This window comes from Lynx rufus, unplaced genomic scaffold (assembly GCF_022079265.1).
Source record: "Lynx rufus isolate CCGP_SWC_20201006 ecotype Redwood Valley unplaced genomic scaffold, mLynRuf1.p SCAF_7, whole genome shotgun sequence".
Lineage (NCBI taxonomy): Eukaryota > Metazoa > Chordata > Mammalia > Carnivora > Felidae > Lynx > Lynx rufus.
In genome coordinates, this window is record NW_025814889.1 from 41,934,830 (window position 1) to 41,955,487 (window position 20,658).

General features: G+C 46.6%; 1 protein-coding gene across 7 annotated transcripts; it reads left to right on the forward strand.

Annotated features, from left to right (window-relative positions):
- The first annotated feature begins 479 nt into the window (after nt 1-479).
- On the forward strand, nt 480-19,729 carry PEX5 (peroxisomal biogenesis factor 5). 7 transcript variants are annotated; one of them, XM_047066267.1, is made up of 16 exons: nt 480-629; nt 1,199-1,431; nt 1,765-1,800; nt 2,063-2,195; nt 2,409-2,540; nt 8,277-8,382; nt 9,521-9,611; nt 10,010-10,120; nt 10,367-10,459; nt 10,825-10,920; nt 15,820-15,963; nt 16,163-16,233; nt 16,627-16,839; nt 17,420-17,585; nt 17,914-18,071; nt 18,250-19,729. In XM_047066267.1, exons 2-16 carry the CDS (start codon nt 1,285-1,287, stop codon nt 18,449-18,451), a joined length of 1,899 nt encoding a protein of 632 aa, XP_046922223.1. In that variant the 5' UTR covers nt 480-629; nt 1,199-1,284; the 3' UTR covers nt 18,452-19,729. The 7 variants fall into 7 exon arrangements, with proteins under 7 accessions (XP_046922223.1, XP_046922226.1, XP_046922224.1 ...); XM_047066264.1 differs by having other exon boundaries at nt 482-629; nt 10,801-10,920; nt 18,250-19,727; XM_047066266.1 differs by lacking the exon at nt 480-629 and adding an exon at nt 901-921 and having other exon boundaries at nt 10,801-10,920; nt 18,250-19,727.
- Nucleotides 19,730-20,658: the final 929 nt, after the last annotated feature.

Here is a 20,658-nt window from a genome sequence, read left to right on the forward strand (position 1 = left end):
GGGGGGGGGCAGGCCTCTGTCTCCAAGGAGACTGTGACGATGTCCCAGTAGGGGCAATTTGGAAGTGGGCATCCCTAGAAGGCTGAGGGAGGCCTCGGATTTGACTCTCGCGACTCCCGCGTTAGGGACTTTCTCTTACCAAAAGACTAGTCAGCCCCTTTTTAGAAGAGGAAACTGAGGCCCAGAAAGGGCAGGTAATCCCCTTGGGTCACAATGTGCCGTCAAGGAAGGGTCAGGAGGAGCTGGGTCCAGGATTATGCGCCCTTGGCTTTCCCCCAAAGCTCAGGAAGCCCCTCTTGGCTCCACTCTTCTTTGAGCTTTCTATCAAACAAGTCCTAGCGCCGGTGATCTTTTTGAACGTTCTGCGTCTCCACTCTGAGACTTCCCCTTTAAGGCGGTCTTCCCCTTTAAGATTCACGGCCCCTCCCGTCACGCTGCGTCGCAGTCTTAAGGCCCCGCCCCTTCAAACAGCTTTGGCCGGGCCGCGGCTGCTGCGCGACCGCCACGGCCCCTTTAAGCTCGAGCCCCGCCCCTGGTTCCCCATTCCCTTCCCTCCCCTCCCCTCCCCCTTCTGCCCGCACCAGGTGCCCCGGCCGGTCGTGCGGCGCGGCGCGGCGCGGCGCGCGACGGTGAGCGCCGGGCCCCGAGGGGGTGCGAGGACACGTTCCCGGTCTTCCTCGGCCCTGGCCAGATCCTCGCGGGTGCCAGGAGGCGGGGCCGGAGCTGCGACTGGGGCGGGGGAAAGGGGTGGGCCGGGGGCGGGAGGGGTGGGCAGGGACCGGCCGAATGCGGGGGAGGGGCTCAGGTGACTTACGGGGGAAGGAATGGCTCCCCTCGGAGCTCGCCTGTCGACAGGGGGTGTGGGGAACCTGGCTTACGCTCGGCGGCGTTCCCACTCTCCGTTGCCCGGCCAGTGCTCTGGTACAGCCCGATCGCGGAATTGTCCTCCTCAGACCCATGGGGTCCAGGCCCTTCTGTAGGGGGTGGCTGCCGGCCGGTCCCGCCGCCTGACCCCGCAGTCGTGGAGGCGGCCGGAGAGGCCCAGACTGAAAGCGGTGGCCTTTGAGCGGGGGCGGCAGGAGGGCACCGGTCCCCTCTCGGACCTCCTGGCAGAGGTGGGGGCCGTAGCAAAAGGCACAGGGGTGGAGCGTGGCCAGGGGCTAACCAACTGGAACGGACGTCTGCCCGCTTCCCCCAGATACATGCTGAGCTGTGGGCTGGGGAAAGATCTGGCTGCCGGACCTCAGTTCCAAACCCTTGCCCGTCAGTGAGCTGGCGGTCACCATGGCAATGCGGGAGCTGGTGGAGGCCGAATGCGGGGGTGCCAACCCACTCATGAAGCTGGCCGGGCACTTCACCCAGGACAAGGCCCTTCGGCAGGAGGGGTTGAGGCCTGGCCCTTGGCCCCCAGGAGCCCCCGCCTCTGAGGCGGTGAGTATTTTTGATGTAGAAACACAAGCGGTGGCCTGGGATGGGGGGGGGGCAAAGGAACACTGGGGGATAACTGCTCTCTGATGTGTCGCAAATGATAGTTACCACTTAATGAGTGTTTACTTAACACCGCGCTAAGCATTGTGCATCTTCAGACGGATGAAGGCCGTCGTTTTATAGATGAAGAAACTGAGGCTCAGAGAAGTTTTGTGACTTGCTCAAGGTCATTTATACATGCCGGAGCTGGAATTTTAACCCCTGTTTAACTGAGTTGTGTGTGGTCTTCACCACTGTACCATATTGCCCCCCCCCCTTTCTTTTCTTCTGTCTTAGGTCTCTAAGCCTTTGGGAGTAGCCTCGGAAGATGAGGTAAACATACCAGTCTCTTGCGTTGCATTTTTCTTTTGCCCGTTGCGTTTTCACTTTAAACTTGGCTCACCCATATTTCAACCTGTGGACCTTCCTGACCAAATGAGATTTGCCTTATTCCGCCTGCTTGCTTTTAAAAATGTATTCTTTTGAGTGTTTGCAAATCTATAGTTTCCTTGCTTCCCTTTCCTTGTATTTAGCATCCCCCATTCATGGGGCGTTATCTCCTGCTGAGTTCATTTCATCACGTCTCTCCTGGCAGTTGGTGGCCGAATTTCTCCAGGACCAGAATGCACCACTTGTATCCCGTGCCCCTCAGACTTTCAAGATGGATGATCTCCTGGCAGAGATGCAAGAGATTGAACAGTCAAACTTCCGCCAGGCACCCCAGAGAGGTGGGTCCAGAGTCTGGTGGGAGGGGAGTGCACCATTTTCCGTGCACAGAGGGCCAAGGGGGTTCCATATTTGGATGCTGCTGGCGTTGGGGAATTGAGATGCAGAAGGAGACAAAAGGGACAGAGTGTTTTCATGTGCACTGAGAGCTCCTTAGGCATGATAGAATGATACGTATTTCTTGTTTTTTCTTAGTTCTCTCTCTTTCTTTTAAGCTCCTGGTGTGGCAGACTTGGCCTTGTCTGAGAACTGGGCCCAGGAGTTTCTTGCAGCTGGAGATGCTGTGGATGTAACTCAGGATTATAATGAGACTGACTGGTCCCAAGAATTCATCTCTGAAGTCACAGGTGAGGCTTGCATGGGGCAAAGTTCTCTTTGGTTCCCCAGTTCATCTTAGGATATAGAGCGATTTTAGCTTCTATGACTTTTCTGGATTCTTGACTCATTTCTCTAGGGCACTGAACCTCAGGTGATAATAGGGAATTGTTGAAACTTATATGAAGCAGGGGACTGGGTTTGAACTGGATAAGAGATTTTGGAGATTATATCTCTGCATCTCTGTATCTCTCTCTATTTAAAGAGAATGGGAGAGAGGACAGGGAGAGAGAACACGAGGGGTTAGGTACTTCTTTCTTATCTGGAACTTTATTACTGTAATTTGGTGGTGAGGATCCACAGATTGGATGAATGGCAGTATTGCCCAGGAAGAAATATTCACCACAGCCTGTGGGATTCTGGCATTAAGTCATCTTGAAAAGAGTTGAGGCCTTGGAAAGTGGGATTGGGGAGTTCAAGGGCCTGAAGTACAGGGTCTTAGAGCGCAAAGACCATATCCTGATGATGATAATAAAAATTAATAGCTAATATTTACTTATCATGTTCTGGATTTTGTGTTAAGTGCTCTGAATGCATTATCTATTTAATTCCCATGAGAACTCCCAAGGTAGCTACTGTTTTTATTCCTAGCATATACATAAGAAAACAAAAGCTTTGGGATTAAGGGACTTGCCAAAGGTGATTCAGTTTTATAGGTGGTGGAGTTGGGATTTGACTCTGGGTTTGAATGATTCCAGACCCTGTGGGCTTAACCATGGTGCTCTACTGGTGGGCCTGCACCCTAAGCTCTTCAGGGTCACAGCCTGTTTCTTGCTCTTTGAGAGGGTCCATGCTCATTACGTCCCTCGGGATTGATTCCTCTCCCCCAGGCCTGTCTTAATAGGGGCATGGGGGAAGGGCATTCTCTTCAGCTTTCCTCTTCTTCTTTGCTGTCAAAGGGAAGTACTTGTTAGCCTTTTTCCAATTTAACAAATTAAGAATAACAAGAGATACAAATGGACAAAGTTACAGAGATTATAGACTCTCAGGGCATTCACATTGTCATTGTTTTTAAATATTCCTGAGGTCACTAAAGGGACCTAATTGTTTTCTCCCTCCATCATTTTTATTCTTCTAAAAGTAGGGCTTTCTGTATTTAGGAAAAAAACCCCAAATCTAACAGTTAAAACTCATCTGTAATAAAAGCTGTTGGCCTCTTTTAACATGACTCCCTTTCCTCCAACGCTGAAGTTGGAGTTTAAGGTAGAACAGTAGAACAGTAGATGTTCTTTGTTTCTTGAATCATGCTTTGCACTTTATAATTTTAAAGTCATTTGGTCTTCACAGTTATACTTACAAGGTAGGTATTCCTTCCCTATTGTGTAGATAAAGAAACTGAGATTTCGAAAGATTAAATACTTTATCCAAAGTCATTCAGTAACAGAGATGACATTCAGACTCCTATCTTTCTGACTCTAGGCTCCATACTTAGAGCCATTACACTATCATTGAGAATCTTCTTTGTGGAATTTCCTCAAGTGAAGCTCTGAGCTGTAACAAAGACACTCCCCCAGACCAACACTGTTTTTCATACAAACTGTAGACTTAAATGCTGTGTCTTATTGTAGAGAGACTTCTGTTGTAATGTGTGGGCGTCATTTTTGATAACTCAGGAAAAAAAATTGCTACTGTAAGCATTGAGATTGATGAGATTTCTGTTATGATTACCTTTAGAAAAACACGTTGGACTTGTCTCATTAAGTTCTCTTTGGGAGATCTCTTCTGTTTTGTCTGTTCTTTTGGGACTGTGCCTGCTTCATGGAGGCAGGGATAGGGAGAGCCGGAAAGGGAAGTTGAGCTGTTTGGGGCCTGCCTTCATAAAAATGTGCAATTGCATTCGTTATTGCTTTGTATGTAGTGGACCTTCAGTATTTATTGAACAAATGAATTGAGATCTGGGAGAAAGCTAAATGAAATTAATTTTCTGGTCATTCATTTTTTATTATTCTCATAACATTTGTGGCTGATATTATTATATTGGTGATATAGATTACCTATTACTTTATGGATAAGTTGACTTCAAGATGAAAGGTTATATGCTTTAAATCCTTATTATTTTCAAACCCCTATTGTTAAGATTCCAGACTCAAGTTCACAAAGAACCTAGATGTGCATTTATTGTCTTGTCTTGTTCTATTTGAAAATAATTGATAGTTTCACTGGAAGTTGCAAAAAAGGTAGAAGGTTCTGTGTATCTTTCATTCTGTTTTCCCTGGTGGTGATATTTTGCATGACCGTTTGTTATGTCCAACATCAAAATCGGGAAACTGCCATTGGTACAATCCACAGAGTGTATTAAATCTCACTGGTTTGACATGCCTTTGTGTGTGTGTGTTTATGGTTTTATGCGGTTTTATCACTTGTGTAGGTTTGTGTAACTACCATCACAGTCGAGTTACAGAATTATTATTCCATTTGCCACATGAAGCTCATTTTTCAGTCTGCCATATTTCTTGATGGAATCCACCCCCCAACCCCTGCCCCTAAATCTCCTGGGCCAAATAATTCCCCATCTTACGACTTGGCTGCAGGGATGAAATACGTCTTTAAGGGGTTTTGAATTCAGGCAGCCTCAGCTAACCTGGTGTGTGAGGTTCCTATGGTAATCACGAGAGAGAGACCTGTGCTGTAGGCAAGCAGCAGTGGCAGACGATGAGTGGCAACACATCTCCCCCTGTGGCAGAGGAACAGACTGTGGAATAAAAGGAGTAACGATCTCATCATGATGTTTTCTGCTTTCCCTATGGGTTTGCTCCCTATGTGAACAGACAGTGATGTTAATAATAGAGAACATTTGTTACCCTGTGCCTTACGCATGCCTTATCTCGTTTGGTCTTTACAACCATCCCTATGAGGTAGCTGTTCTTATCTCTATTCATAGATCTATTTATATCTGTTTACAGATAAGGAAATGGAAACTTAAGGGTTAAGTAACTTGCACAGTGAATAAGAGGTGGTGTTGGGATTTGAGTGCCTGGAGGCTGACTCTAGAACATACATTCTTTTTTTTTTTTTTTTTAGGGAGAAACATAAAAATTTATTTAACAGGTGATAAAACTGAGGCATTGAAAGATTTAATAATTTATCCAATAAAATAGAGAAGCGTAATTATAGAACCAGGGTAAGAACTCGGTCTTTCTGGGCTTTTATGGAGAAAGTAGAACCTACATTCTTTACCACTGGGCTATTTAGCAAACTCAGGAATGTTTATGGATGAGGGTGGGAAGTTCTGAATTTTTGACTTTTGAGCTTGGGCTGGATGCGCCTAGGTGGAAGGAACACACAACGAGAAAGTAAGTAAGGTGAACATTCTGAATTGGATATTTGGTGTCAAGGTTGTGGGTTCTGACTCTACTGATTTACGTAAGCTAGGACAGTCCCTTCTCCTCTGCAGGCCTTAATTGCTCCAATCTCGAGTATCCAAATAGATCTGATTTTCTGTAAGAATTTCTCAAAAAATAGTGTGAAGGCCAAACAGAATTCTTCTGGTTCTTTCATTTTGACTCTGTTGGAGCAGGTTCACAATGCCAGAAAATTCTGAGTCTGGTGGCTAAATATGGCCAAATACCAAATTACAGCTATTTGAGGATGACTTTTCTCATCCTGGGATTTTTTTTCTAATCTGCCTCATGTCTCTTAAAGTCCAGATGCTTTATATTTTTTCCGTTGCTTCTTGTCCTTGAAAGGAGCATTTCACAAAAGACAGCATTCTCTCTAATTTGAGGAGCATTTGTGGCCAGAGTATGCTTCTGGAAAACACTCTAGTTGAGAGTGAGGAGTGGCTGGAGAGTAAGAGGAGCGGTGGTTAATTTTCAACAGAAGGGGACGAAGGGATCAGAAGGCACTGTAAAGTCTACTTTAGTATTATGTGTCTCCTTCTTAGGTCTCCACTTTTGGGCCAGCAGTCTATTGCCCATAATAACTAGTGAGGGAATCTGGATAAAAATGTTGAGAGTCTTTGAAATTAAGGACAAAAAAAAAATGTCAACCATATCTTAATTTATTATATTAGTGATATTTGTAGTTATGTGTATTTTGAGAGTCTGTATCCCCCCTTTTTTTCTCCTCCACATTTTGACATTACTTTCCCACATGTTGAGCTTACTTTGTTGAAATTGTTCAGGCAAAGTCTCAGTTAAATGGAGTAGACATTTAATACCAAAGGGATACATCTGCCTTCTGTGTTGAAAGCAATGACAGATCTCCAAACTGGGGACAAAGATAGCATGACCATTTCAGTACTGATGGTGGAGAAGTGTGGATGCAGGGCAGAAGGAAAGCACACTGCTGGCTGGTGCCTTGTCTGTGTTGACTCATTCTTTAGGGCCCCTTTGTTGTTGTTGTTTTTTTTTAAATATTTATTTTTGAGAGAGTGCAAGCAGGGGAGGGGCAGAGAGAGAGGGACAGAGCTTCTGAAGCCGGCTGTATGCAGATAGGCTGACAGCAGAGATGCAGGGCTTGAACTCATGAACTATCAGATCACGACCTGAGCTGTTGTCGGACATTCAACTGACTGAGCCACCCAGGTACCCCTCTTTAGGGCCCCTTTGAATAATGTCTTAGTGCTTTTTGTTTTGTTGTTTTTTTCATTTTCCCCCTGGCCCTAAAATAGTAAAGGACAAAGTCCTGGAGGTTGAGAAAGGGTTCAGTGCCCTCATTCAATCTGTACCTTGCTAATCTTTACTATGATGTTGTGGCAGTGCCCTTTGTCGCTAGAGCTTTTAAGACAGTTCCTAGAATTACACTTAAAAAACATAGCCCTAAAATGAATCAAAAGTGAGGGGCACCAGGGTGACTCAGTCAGCTAAGCATCTGACTCTTGATTTAGGCTCAGATCATTATGATCTCATGGATCATGGGTTCGAGCCCTGCATTGAATCCCTCGCATGGGATTCTCTCTCTCCCTCTCTCTGCCCCTTCCCTGCTGCTCTCTCACTCTTTCTCAAAATAAATAAACCAAAAAACAAACAAACGAATCAAAAGTGACAAGTCAGAATAATGTTTCTTCTTGGGGGAGGGAGGGCCTGACGGAGCCTGTGGGAGGTCTGAAACGTTCTGTGTCTTGATGTGGCTGGTGGTGATTTGCGTGTATTCACGTGTGGAGTTAATGAAGCAGTATGCTTACGCTTGGTACACTTTGTGTACATTCATGTTTGCATGTTGCATCTCAACTAAAAAAATGAAACCAACATCCAGTGGGAAGAGTGGCCCTAGGTATTTTTTAATTCTAGCCCAGCATTCTGCTTCTCAGGTTCTCCTGGTAGCTTTATTACAATGAAATACGAGGCTCGTTTTATTGGGAAAGCGTGAACTCTTGTCGATGGAGACCAGACCAGAGGTCTTCCGCTCTCCTTTAGCTCCTTACCAGTTTCTTGCAGTGCCTTTGAGGAAGGTGGAGGCCCCAAGTGCCTGCTATTTCTTACTGAGGCCTCTGGCACTTCAACCAAAAGGGTTTGGACTCCTTTCCTGAGTCTCCTCATTTGTTTTCCTGTTTCCAATCCAGTAAACTTTGGCCCCAGGCCCCTTGGGAGTGGGTTGGATATTGAGAGTTTAGTAGTGTTTTCTTTTGAGCAGGACTTTCTGAGGAATTCAGTAGGGTCTTACCTGCTTTGGCTTGGTTAAGAGGGTCAGTTGAATATGCGTGGTACTCTCCTTTTCCCTGACCCTCACTGAGCCCAGTGTGATTTCTCCAAATCCATTCCTTGCAGATCCTTTGTCTGTGTCCCCAGCCCGCTGGGCTGAGGAATATCTGGAACAGTCCGAGGAGAAATTGTGGCTGGGAGAGCCTGAGGGAACAGCTGCCACTGATCGCTGGTGAGTCCAGCTACTTCTTTCTGGATGGATCCCTGTGAAAGGAGCATTGGGTAGTTTTCTCAGCCTCCCTCACCTCCTACATCTGCATTCTCAAACTGATTTGCAGTCCCCTCATTTTCTTTTCTTTTCTTTCTTAAGTTTATTTATTTTGAGAGAGACAGACAGCATGCCAGAGGGGGAGGGGAAGAGAGACGGGGGGCACAGAGGATCTGAAGTGAGCTCTGTGCTGCCAGTAGAGATCCTGGTGTGGGCCTCAAACTCACAGACTGTGGGATCACGACCTGAGCTGAAGTTGGATGCTTAACTGACTGAGTCACCCAGGAGCACCCCTGCCCTTTTTTTAAAGTTTATTTATTTTGAGAGAGGGGCGGAGAAGGGGAGAGGGAGAGAATCCCAGGCAGGCTCTGCACCATCAGTGCAGAGCCCCATGTGGAGCTTGAACTCAGGAACCATGAGATCATGACATGAGCTGAAGCCGGACACTTAACCGACTGAGCCACCTAAGCACCTCCCCTCATTTTCAGTGTTAAGGTTCTCACTTGTATTATTACCCCTACTCAAAGTGTGAGTGAGTCAAGAATCCTAAGTGTCGTAACCAGAAGTTTGTAACTTTACCTTACGTACCCTATTGCCTCTTTAATTTGGAGGCTGCTACTATATTCCTTCTCTCTGCAAAGGTGTGTTTGTGAATGGGAGAAGTAAAAGAATGTAGCTAGTACTTTGCCACTTCTGCCCATGTCCTTTTTTTTTCTTTATAAAATTTTTTTTGTTTATTTATTTATTTTGAGAGAGACAGAGACAGTGTGAGTGGGGGAGGGGCAGAGAGAGAGGGAGACAGAGAATCCCAAGCAGGCTCCATACTGTCAACGCAGAGCCTGAAGCGGGGCTCGAACCCACAAACTGTGAGATTATGACCTGAACTGAAACCAAGAGTTGGATGCTTAAGGGACTGACCCAGGCAACCCCCCCCAACCAAGTGTCCTTTTTTAATGTAAACTGGAATTTGTAGGACCTCAACAAGAATGTGTGTCTTTTCCTTGATAAGAACGGTGATGCCAGGGGCTGGGGGGTGGGGAATAGCATGGGGAGGGTGGTGGCAGACGAGTGTGTGGAACCCGTTTGCCCTTACCTGTTCCAGGTATGATGAATATCATCCCGAGGAGGATCTGCAGCACACAGCCAGTGATTTTGTGGCCAAGGTGGATGACCCCAAGTTGGCTAACTCTGAGGTGAGCCACATCCCACTGCTATTTTGCCCAGCGGAGCTGGCCTTCAAAGCCAAGAGTCTAGCTTTTCATAGCCCAGTTTAAAGAGAAGGAAATAAGATCCCGGGTCCATGCCTTCCTGTCTTGAGAATAGAGACTTCGCATCCTGCCTCTTACTTTCAGCATTCTTTCCCTCACTTCCTTGCATACTCACCCTGTTGCTTTTCTGTGTCTTCTCAAATCTTTAAAGCCAGAAATTCCTTTCTTTTTGTTCTCTACATTTTTCAGGGTCTTTTAGCAAATCTTGCCTGCAGCTAGAGATGGTCAGGGGGAGGGTGAGTGCAGGCTTCTCTTGGGCATGGTTGAGAGTGCACACCTGGAAGTCCTCTCCCAAGTGGCCTATGTGTGTCTCTGTGCCCCAGTTCCTGAAATTCGTGCGGCAGATTGGCGAGGGGCAGGTGTCCCTGGAGTCCGGTGCAGGGTCGGGCCGAGCTCAGGCAGAACAGTGGGCAGCAGAGTTTATACAGCAGCAGGTAGGACATTGTCACTTCCCAGTCCCACTTGAGAGCCGGCTGGTGCCCCAGGCCTTGGGTTCAGTGTTCAGTGGTCCTAGACGGGGAAGGGATTTTATTGCCAGCTTGTCTTGGTAGCATCGAGGTCCTGAGTGGGTGGGAAAGAGATCCTGAGAATGTTCTCAGAAGTGTGCAGGTTGCTGGTGTTTAGTGGGTATTTAGTCAGTAGAAAGTTGGTGGTGGTCTGACCATCCTTCTTTGTCACAGGGTACATCAGATGCCTGGGTTGACCAGTTCACAAGACCAGTAAACACAGCTGCCCTCGATATGGAGTTTGAACGAGCCAAGTCAGCTATAGAGGTGAGAGCAGGTAGCACAGGAGCAGACACCTCAAGAGAAAACACTCCTTTGGAGAGAGTGGGTGTTTTAACAGCAAAGAAACGTACCACGAATGTTGTATGTCCTAGTGTTCCTGGGCCCTCTGTGTCAAAATGCTTGGGGTAGGGCATCAGCTCACACTGCAGAATCAGGATCTGAGCGTAGGATCTAGGAATCTTCACTTAAAAAAGCTCTTCAGGAGATCTTAAATGCATTGACATTTAAGAACTACTGCCTTACGGAATCTATCCTAGCGGCGCTGAGCGTCAGGTGGGGTGGTCATGATGGATCTCCTTTTTCTATCTGCCTTCCCTTCCTTACAGTCCGATGTCGATTTCTGGGACAAGTTGCAGGCAGAGTTGGAGGAGATGGCGAAACGGGACGCAGAGGCTCATCCCTGGCTTTCTGACTATGATGATCTCACGTCTGCTTCCTATGATAAGGTAAGAACTTGGTTTTCGGATTGCAGGGTTTCCTTGTTTTGTGCCTCCTTTAATCTTGAATTTGGAGGGTACCTACTTTCAAGTAATTACTACCTTGAACCCCTTACCACGAAGGGAGGTCTGAATCATTCCCTTGCCCCGCTCCTCTCCAGTGTTTGAAGGTATGCTTTATTCTTAGGGTATAAGGATTAATAATAATAGACCATCCTTGTCAAATAATGGTAATACAGTGACATAGTACCTATAATAGAGATTTGCCCATGATGCATTCAGAACCTAGATGAAAGAGCTCTGCTTTGGAGGTTGATTGAGAACATTTTTAAGGAGATAGATACCCCTTTGGTAGAGAGTGGTAATTGGTAGATTATCTGTCTTCCCACCTTCATATCTATTTACTTTTTTTTTTATGTTTATTTTTGAGAGAGAGAGACAGCGTGACTGCTGGTGGGCGGGGGGGGGGGGTGGCAGACAGGGGCACAGAGAGAGGTAGACACAGAATTTGAAGCAGGCTTCAGGCTCCGAGCTGTCAGCACAGAGCCCAATGCGGGGCTCGAACCCACAAACCGCGAGATCATGACCGAGCCGAAGTCAGATGCTTAACCGAATAAGCCACCCAGGCGCCCCTCTGTTTACTTTTTTTAACTCACAAATTCATTTTAAATTTGGATCTGTTCCTGTAGGTACTGACCACCTGTGCCAATTTAGGTGTTTTCAAAGAATTATATTAAATAACTTAAATGTTAGGAAAATATTCCAGCAGTCATTGGTGAAAGTTGATCTAGTTTTGCATATAGCATATACTTTAGACCAAGAAGCTTATGCTGTTTAGAGGTATCACTGTGGAAAAAAATCTGCTTTGGGACTGTGAGGTATTTAGGGATGTGGGTAATAACTGAACTGCTGAGGGGGCGCCTGTGGCTCAGTCAGTTAAGCGTCCGACTTTTGATTTTGGCTCAAGTCATCTCACGGTTTGTGAATTTAAGCCCTGCTTGGGGCTCTGCGCTGACAGCATGGAACCTGCTTGGGATTCTCTCTCTCTCTCTCTCTCTCTCTCTCTCTCTCTCTCTCAAAATAAATAATAAATTAAAAAAAGAATTGAGCTGCTGAGCTGAAGCATGAGGGGGAAGGGAGAGAACTGTTTGGTTTTGGAAGAGACGAGACAGGAACTGGGGAGGAGAGTAGCAATACCTCTTCTCAGCTCAGATCTGGTTGGGAAAGGATTCTGGGGCTAGAACCAGGGCCTGAGATGTAAAGCAGGATGTCTGAGGTAGATCTTGACATAGGGGAGCTATGCAAAGGTAGGAAAGAGTAAGGTTCAAGATAACTATAAAAAGGCTAGCATTTGGGGCGCCTGGGTGGGTCAGTCGGTTGAGTGTCTGGCTCTTGATTTCAGTTGAAGTCATCATCCCAGGGTCGTGGGATCGAGTCCTGAGTCGGTCTCCACGTGGAGCCTGCTTAAGACTTTTTCTTTCTCTCACTCTGCCCCTCTCCCCTGCTCGTGCACTCTTGCTCTCTCACATAGGAAAAGAAAAAAAGAAAAGGCTAGCTTTTGAAAGCCAATGAAAAACTTAGTACTGGGAAAAATGGGATTTTGTTTACTGTTTATTTCAGTCTTAGTTTTTAAGAGCTATCCTCTTATAGGGAAGAGAGCTTACTTCTTGGACCCTGCCCTATGTTTTGCCACAATAAGAGTTTCTTCTGTGGAATTCTGAGGAGGAAGAACTGAAGGAAGTACCTGCACATAATACATTTATTAATTTGTATAAGCAATTTGATAAGTTGCAGAGTTCCATCATCTTACAAGTGGCAAATTGTATATTTTAGATGAAAATTTCCATGCTTTTAATAAATATAGATATATCATTGATTTTGTATGAGTAGCATTTCTTAGCATTTTTTGCTCTCATGTTAAGGACATGCTAGGTAGAATAAAATTTTCTTGAATGCTTTTTTTTTTTTTTTTTAAGAGGGGGTGAGGGGCAGAGAGAGAGGGAGAGAGAGAATCCCAAGCAGCCTCTATGCTCAGTTCAGAGCCTGATGCAGGGCTCAATCCCACAACACTGGGATCGTAATCTGAGCTGAAATCAAGAGTTGGACACTCAACTGACTGAGCCACCTAGGCGCCCCTATGCTAACTATTATTGAATTATATGTCAATAGTGCATTTTTTGTTTTTTTTTTTTTTTTAAATTTTTTTTCGACGTTTTTTTATTTATTTTTGGGACAGAGAGAGACAGAGCATGAACGGGGGAGGGGCAGAGAGAGAGGGAGACACAGAATCGGAAACAGGCTCCAGGCTCTGAGCCATCAGCCCAGAGCCCGACGCGGGGCTCGAACTCACGGACCGCGAGATCGTGACCTGGCTGAAGTCGGACGCTTAACCGACTGCGCCACCCAGGCGCCCCCATTTTTTGTTTTTAAATGTGGATCTGATCCTGATTGTCATATAAATTCATGGGTGTCTGAATATACTATTTTTTTTACTGGATGGTCCTTAAATTTTCAAGACAACATCTGTAGCTCAAGCACATATTGTATCCCTTTAGCATAAAGAAGTTTCTCTGATGGGCTAGACTGTTAATAGTATCCTATTTCTGCTGCATGATCCTGTGAGATTTTGGAATAGACCAGACAGTGGATCAGACTGATTGGCTCGGCTTAGACTTTTTAGGTTGCGACAGCGATCATAAGCTCATGCTGCATTCTTTTGGTTTGAAGCTTCCTCCCGCATATTCTTTTTTCCATTTATGCAAATGTTCTAATTTTGAAAAATTCCTCTTTGATCAGCAGTTGATAAAATGGCAAGGAGGATAGATAGCATGGACAAGAGTGTATTTGGAGAACCTCCTGATGGCATTGATTTGTTACATTGTCTTTTGAGGAGAATGCCTATTTTATGAATAGTATTTTATGCTTTTTGATAATAAGACTTAGGTGAATAATCTCACTTGATTATTAATAATTTCAGAACTCTGTAATTAATAATCTCAGAACTCTGTAGTTCTGAGAGGCAGGAATTGATTTCATTAGGAAATTATGTTATAGATGACAATGATCTCTGTTTCCTACAGGGTGGCTTAAAACATAGATCGATGATAGACGATAGTTGAAGTTGGTTGTGGAGGGATTTATGTCTAGGATGGGGGTTAGCAAACTATGGCCCACAGGTAAATCTGGCCTGCTAACTGTTTTTGCCTGGCCTATGAGCTGATAGTGGTTTTAACATTCTTAAAAAGTTGAAAAAAATGAAAAGAAATATTTTGTGACCTGTGCAAATTATATGCAATTCAAATTGCAGTGTCCATAAATAAAGTTTTATTGGAACACAGTCATGCTTATGTGTTTTACATATTTGTGGCTCCTTTCTCTCTCCAAAGGTGGAGTTGACTAGTGACAGATTACTTATTATCTGGCCCTGATGAGAAAGGTTTGCTGGTCCCTGGTCGAAGGTCATTTTCTACTTTCAGAGTTTTCATATTGTACAGAGACATCCCAGGAGCACTACTTATTCTCAACATGAATATGCTTTTAATACATTTATTCCTAATCCATCTCCTGTAATATATCTTGCTTCTTAGACTTCCACTGTAATTATTTAAGTTTTGTCTGTCACAAGTAATTTTCATCTGATGACTTACGATGGTTTAGAACTTGGCTGGTAAAATTTAGGTGTTTCCAGTTCTTTAGCAGTTCCGTAGTAATAGTGAAAAAGGGCCTCACTCACGTCTTTATTGTAGACGGTTTCATTCTTATTTGTCCTTAGCTACATTTAGAAGGGCTCTGCCTGGTATTTTGCATCTTTTCATTCTGGTATATTGTTTTGTGATGGTAACTATTTACTCCCCAAAGAGGAACATTTTATTTGCTTGTCCCAAGTCATGCGGCTTACTAGAAACTTCCCTTTTACCTTATTACCTCTTTGCCTAACATCAAATACCAGTAGACAAAGCTTTGCACATAGCATCATAATCCTTCCCTGAAATGAGAAATCCTCAGCCAGAAGAGAACGGTGTTTTTCTGAAGCATTTTTTGCCGTCAGGATTTTGGGATCTAGGTTTCATTTACTATGAGATACAGATTAATGTTAGTAACTTTCAAGAATGAAATTAGGGAACAACTAAAGTTTTCCAAGTGCTTGAACACATGTTATCCAGGCAGTGCACACAGTGATTCTCTGAGCTAGGCAAGAGTGGGATTTGAGTGGCAGGACCTCTGACTCCAAATTGCATTTCCGTTGTATGTTATCACATTGCTGCAGGAAAACAAGAAATGCCCTTTGTTTTTTAAAATATTTTAATGTTTATTTATTCTTAGAGAGGGACAGACAGAATGTGAGTGGGGGAGGAGAAGAGAGAGAAGGAGACACAGAATTTGAAACAGGCTCCAGTCTCTGAGCTGTCAGCACAGAGCCCTATGCAGGGCCCGAACCCACAAATGCGAGATCGTGACCCGAGCCAAAGTCAGAAGCCCAACCTAGTGAGCCACCCAGGTGCCCCAAGAAATGCCCTTTGAATAGCTAAGGAGAGCTTATCTCATTCCTATAAGCGGATCTTGTAAGAAATGTGTTCTGTCCAGTAGTGAGAGTCAAGGATGTAGAAATACAGGCCTTTAAAGACTTCCTAAAATAAGCTTACTCCCAGCATGGATCCCAGTTTGTAGACCTTTGCTTTTCAGTTATTGTGAACAGGAGACAGCAGCATGAGCACGATACCGAATGATTTGACTGTAGTCCTCGATGATCCCCTTTATAATTTGGAAAATTTGTTGGCATTTAATTCGGATACTTTTTGGAGGCCTTCAACTTCTCCACCTCTGTGTGGGTTGTCCTCTCCCATTTCTTCTGCTTTGCCTGCGACGGCTCTGTCCCAGAGGTTTTCACTTGGCTTCCTTTCCCTGTAGGGGTACCAGTTTGAGGAGGAGAACCCCCTGCGTGACCACCCCCAGCCTTTTGAGGAAGGCCTCCGGCGGCTTCAGGAGGGGGACCTGCCAAACGCGGTGCTGCTTTTTGAGGCAGCTGTGCAGCAGGATCCCAAGCACACGGAAGTGAGTGACTCACTGGTCTGCCTTCCCATGAGACACGGCTTCCTTCAGTTTTGCGGGAAGCCCCACAGAGCAGTGCAGATGGATGCGGGCCTGGGTGGTGGCCTGAGGTCGGGGGGTAAGGGTGGAGAGGGGGAAGCCAGAGGAAAGGAGGGTGGCGAGGTGAATACACGAGTAATGGGATCTGGCACCTTCTTTCTAGGCTTGGCAGTATCTGGGTACCACCCAGGCAGAGAATGAACAAGAACTGTTAGCCATCAGTGCGCTGCGGAGGTGAGTGCGTGAAAGGTGGGGTGAGGTGCTTCCGAGGCCCTCCAAATAGCCTTTAGAACGCTAGCGTCCCAGCCCCAGATCCTTGTCTTCTTTCCGGTCACTAGCAAGAGTGTGTTCTTGTGGCGAAACTCTTAAGGTTTGGAGGGAATTGGAGACATCTGGTTACGTTTCCTCACGAGCCGTTAATTGTATATGTGGGACCCTTACTGGTTCCTTGGCTGCTAAAACATCCCGCCTTCTCATATCTGTAATTTTGTTAGTAACTCGAGTGTGGAGGAGTCCCTTGCCTCGTAATCTGAGGGAGCTGGCAGGTGAGGCTGTCACGACTCTGCATTCCGTGACCGTATTCCAGTGTCCTGCAGGTGCCAGCTCTGCCCACCTCTGTCCAAACAGGTGTCTGGAGCTAAAGCCAGATAACCGGACGGCACTGATGGCGCTGGCTGTGAGCTTCACCAACGAGTCCTTGCAGCGACAGGCCTGCGAAACCCTGCGAGACTGGCTGCGCTACACGCCGGCCTATGCCCACCTGGTCGTGCGCGGCGAAGAAGGGGCTGGTGGGGCGGGACAGGGCCCCAGCAAGCGCATCCTGGGATCCCTGTTGTCGGAGTGAGTGTGAGGGATTCTTGGGAGGACAGATGGTAATGGGAGTCCCAGGAGAGGGAGGATCTTGATTTGGGAAGCTGGGATGGACTTAGACTCAGTGGTTTGAGAGTGGGATGCAGGCGGTGCCTGGGTGGCTCAGTCAGTGAAGCGTCCGACTTCGGCTCAGGCCACGATCTCGCAGTTTGTGGGTCGAGCCCCACTTCGGGCTCTGTGCTGACAGCTCGGATCCTGGAGCCTGCTTCGGGTTCCGTGTCTCCTCTCTCTGCCCCTCCCCTTTCCATGCTCTGTCTCTGTCTCTCAAAAAATGAATAAACATTAAAAAAAAATGACACACAAAAAAGAGTGGGATGGGAAACCCAGGATCCACTTGAAGGAGGTCCGCACTCCATGGTGCAGTGCCGGGATGAAACAGAAGAACAGGTTTCTAAAGTGGAGTTTGGGGGTCGGAGGATGACTGATAGACTGCTGAATCTCGAGGGTGTGAGTGACTAAGGAAATATTTTGGGAGGGTGGGAATATAGACACATCCATCCACCTATGTCTGTGTTTTTGTTTTTTTTTTTCTTCCCCCCTACTTATCCAGCTCCCTATTTCTTGAAGTGAAGGAGCTCTTCCTGGCTGCTGTGCGCCTGGACCCTACATCCATTGACCCTGATGTGCAGTGTGGCTTGGGAGTCCTCTTCAACCTGAGCGGGGAGTATGACAAGGCAGTGGACTGTTTCACAGCTGCCCTCAGCGTCCGTCCCAATGTGAGCCTCGGGAGGAATAGAAATAGAACATGACTGTGTCTTACTGAAGAATCATTTGTTGGGAACTTCGGAGTCATGGGAGATTTCGTTCCGGAGACTGGTTGCCATGGGAGAATTGGGAAAAGGAGGCTGGGAGTACAGGGTCATGTGGACGTCGGGGAATCTGCATGAGATGAGAGTGGTTGCACTGTGGCACACGGGGAACAGTGGAGGACAGAGGAACAGAAGGAACCTGTATTAGCTAAACAGAATGGTGAACCAGGGGGAGGGACGGGCAGAATTGGAGCGCCTGGCTCTTGTTTCTAACCCTTCTCCATTCCTATCCCAGGACTATTTGCTGTGGAATAAGCTAGGGGCCACCCTGGCCAACGGAAACCAGAGTGAAGAAGCAGTAGCTGCCTACCGTCGGGCCCTTGAGCTACAGCCTGGCTATATACGGTCCCGCTATAACCTGGGCATCAGCTGCATCAACCTTGGAGCTCACCGGTGAGAGCAGCTCTTGAGTAATTAATGGGCGAATTCCTTCCCCCCCGCCTTTGACCCTGGCTCCTCATTCTTTGATCCTGTATTTGACTGACTAGCCCCAGCCTTCTCCCCAGGCCGGCTGACCTGTCTCCTTCCAGTGATGTTCTGCTCACCATCTCTCACTTTTCTTCCCTTACAGGGAGGCTGTGGAGCACTTTTTGGAGGCCCTGAACATGCAGAGGAAAAGCCGGGGCCCTCGGGGAGAAGGGGGTGCCATGTCAGAGAATATCTGGAGCACCCTACGTTTGGCATTGTCTATGTTAGGCCAGAGTGATGCCTATGGGGCAGCTGATGCCCGGGATCTGCCCACGCTCCTAACTATGTTTGGCCTGCCCCAGTGACAGTGGGATGGGCTGCCCTGTGAGTGTCTGCTTGGAGGGGTCCCTGCTCTGGATGTGACTCCCTCTCCCCAAATGGGCCTACCAAGGGGGTGGGCTGATGACCACAAGCGGTACGGCCTCTCAGGAGCTGCCTCAATGTAGGGGGTGGGGGGTAGTCTGTGTCCTTCCTACGTAACTGTAGGAAAATGAGCTGTGTCGACTCTGAGTCCTTGGTAATTCAGGGGCTGTACACCCCAGCTACAGATCTCTCTGCTCATCATGCCCTTTCTTGGTGCTGCTTTTTTGGGTAGGACCCAAAGATCTAGGGTAACTGTTGTCATCAGCTGCCATTTCTGATAGGGTCTACCACATTTGTAATGTCCGTCCTTTCCCCCCCCCTTTTACTGGGAACTGGTGATAGTGCAGCTTTCTTGGGCAGTTGTGGGTGGCAGGTTCTTCTACCGTGCACCTCTGTGATGACTGTACCTGGGATGGGGTGTTAGGAGTCGGCCTGTTGGATTTAAGTGTTGCTTTGGCTCAGCAGAGGTGAGTTTTGATGGGGGTGCCCACAGTTCGGTTGTGCCTGGACCTCTCCCGACTGTAGTCAGGTGCCCTGGGTGCGGTGCCGTACGCAGTAAGGCTGGTGTCATCATTGAGGGGTCCCCGGGAGTGGCTGGGGTCAACTGTACAGAGAGTGTTTGTGTGTGGGGTAGGAGGATGCTTGTTTGTGGAATGAACCTAGAAGGGACCAGATGGGATCAGATTAAGGGCTCTGTTCTGGGGCCGTTGGTGGGAGGACAGAGCAAGTGGGCTGCAGGGTGTGGTGAGGGCAGCAAGACCCCCTCCTAGAAAGGCGTGCGAGTAGGAGTTGAGCCAGCTCTTTTAGAAAGTTGGCTCGGAGATTGCAGTCTTGCCAGATTCCTAGCAGAGAGGCGGTTCAGTGTTACCGTAAGCCTTTTGCTGAACTTCTTTAAATGTTTCTAGGGGAGAGCATTGAAAAATCCCCTTCCCGCAAATTACCTTCACGAGGTGTAGATTGAGGGAACGTGAGGGAGCAGCTTGGAATGTCCTCAGCTGCCCCCTGCGTGGGGAAATCCACTAACCCCCAGAAATGACTGCTAAGCCTCTTGCCTTGTCTTCAGTAGCTAATGATCAGAGAGATTTTTTTTAAACTACCACGGTCCCAAGGTTCCATCCTGAAATTTATTTTTCTTTGTATGAATATGTCTAAATGATTTAAAAATAAAACTGTATGAATAAAATTTGTATGAAGAATAAGTGGAACTGACATGGGTGTGAGTTCTGCTGCCAGGGGAGAAGTTGGGGTGTGGGAGGTGGGTTGGTGTTTGGAGGATTGGCATTCAACAGTTTTCTTCTCTCTTTGCCTTTCAAACTCTCACTAGTATATTGATTGCCCATCCATCCATCCATCCAGTAATATTGAGCACCTAACACATGCCTGGTACCATGAATAAGATGTACAAGGTCCCTGTGTCCATGGAACTTACGGTTCAGCAGGAGAGACTGATGGTTAACAATCGTGCATTTTTCATACTTAAAGATGATACTATAAAGGGAAACACGGGGTGTGATATAATTGGTGTTACTTTCATTGTGAATTACATGGGAGGATTTTGGTAGTTTTTTCAACGCTTACGCTTTCTAAAGGTTTTCATCTGGCTCTCCCTGGTTTTATTAGGAACTGTATCAAGGGCCATATAAAGACGAGTATCTATCCGTGGGGAAAAGTTTTTAAAGATCAACATATTTATATGTGGAGATAAATGTCCATGGCCATGTTAGTGTTGGGGAAAAAATGTCTAAAAGAAAATGCGTTCAGTAAATTATCCAGACGGTGAAATATAATTTAGCTGTCTAATTCTGTTTATGGAACAATTTCCAATGACCATAAGTGCTAACAATATAATGAGAAAGAAGAGGTTAGCAAACTATTTACAGGTTATCTCAAAAACATGTCCTGAAAAGAGACTAGGGAATACCCCAGTATGCTAAGAGTGTGAAGATGTGAGTGATTTTTCTCCTGCTTTGCCATACTTGTAATTTTCAATTTTTCTTAGTGCATGGATGGGTAATACTTTCATAGGAAACACCCCCCCCCCCACCTCCAAAAAAAAAACATGGTGGGAAGGGTGAGGCATTTGTTGTCACCACCTGGGTGACCTCAGGACACCCGGTGTCCTGGGCTCCGCAGGACAGGCAGTGCAAAG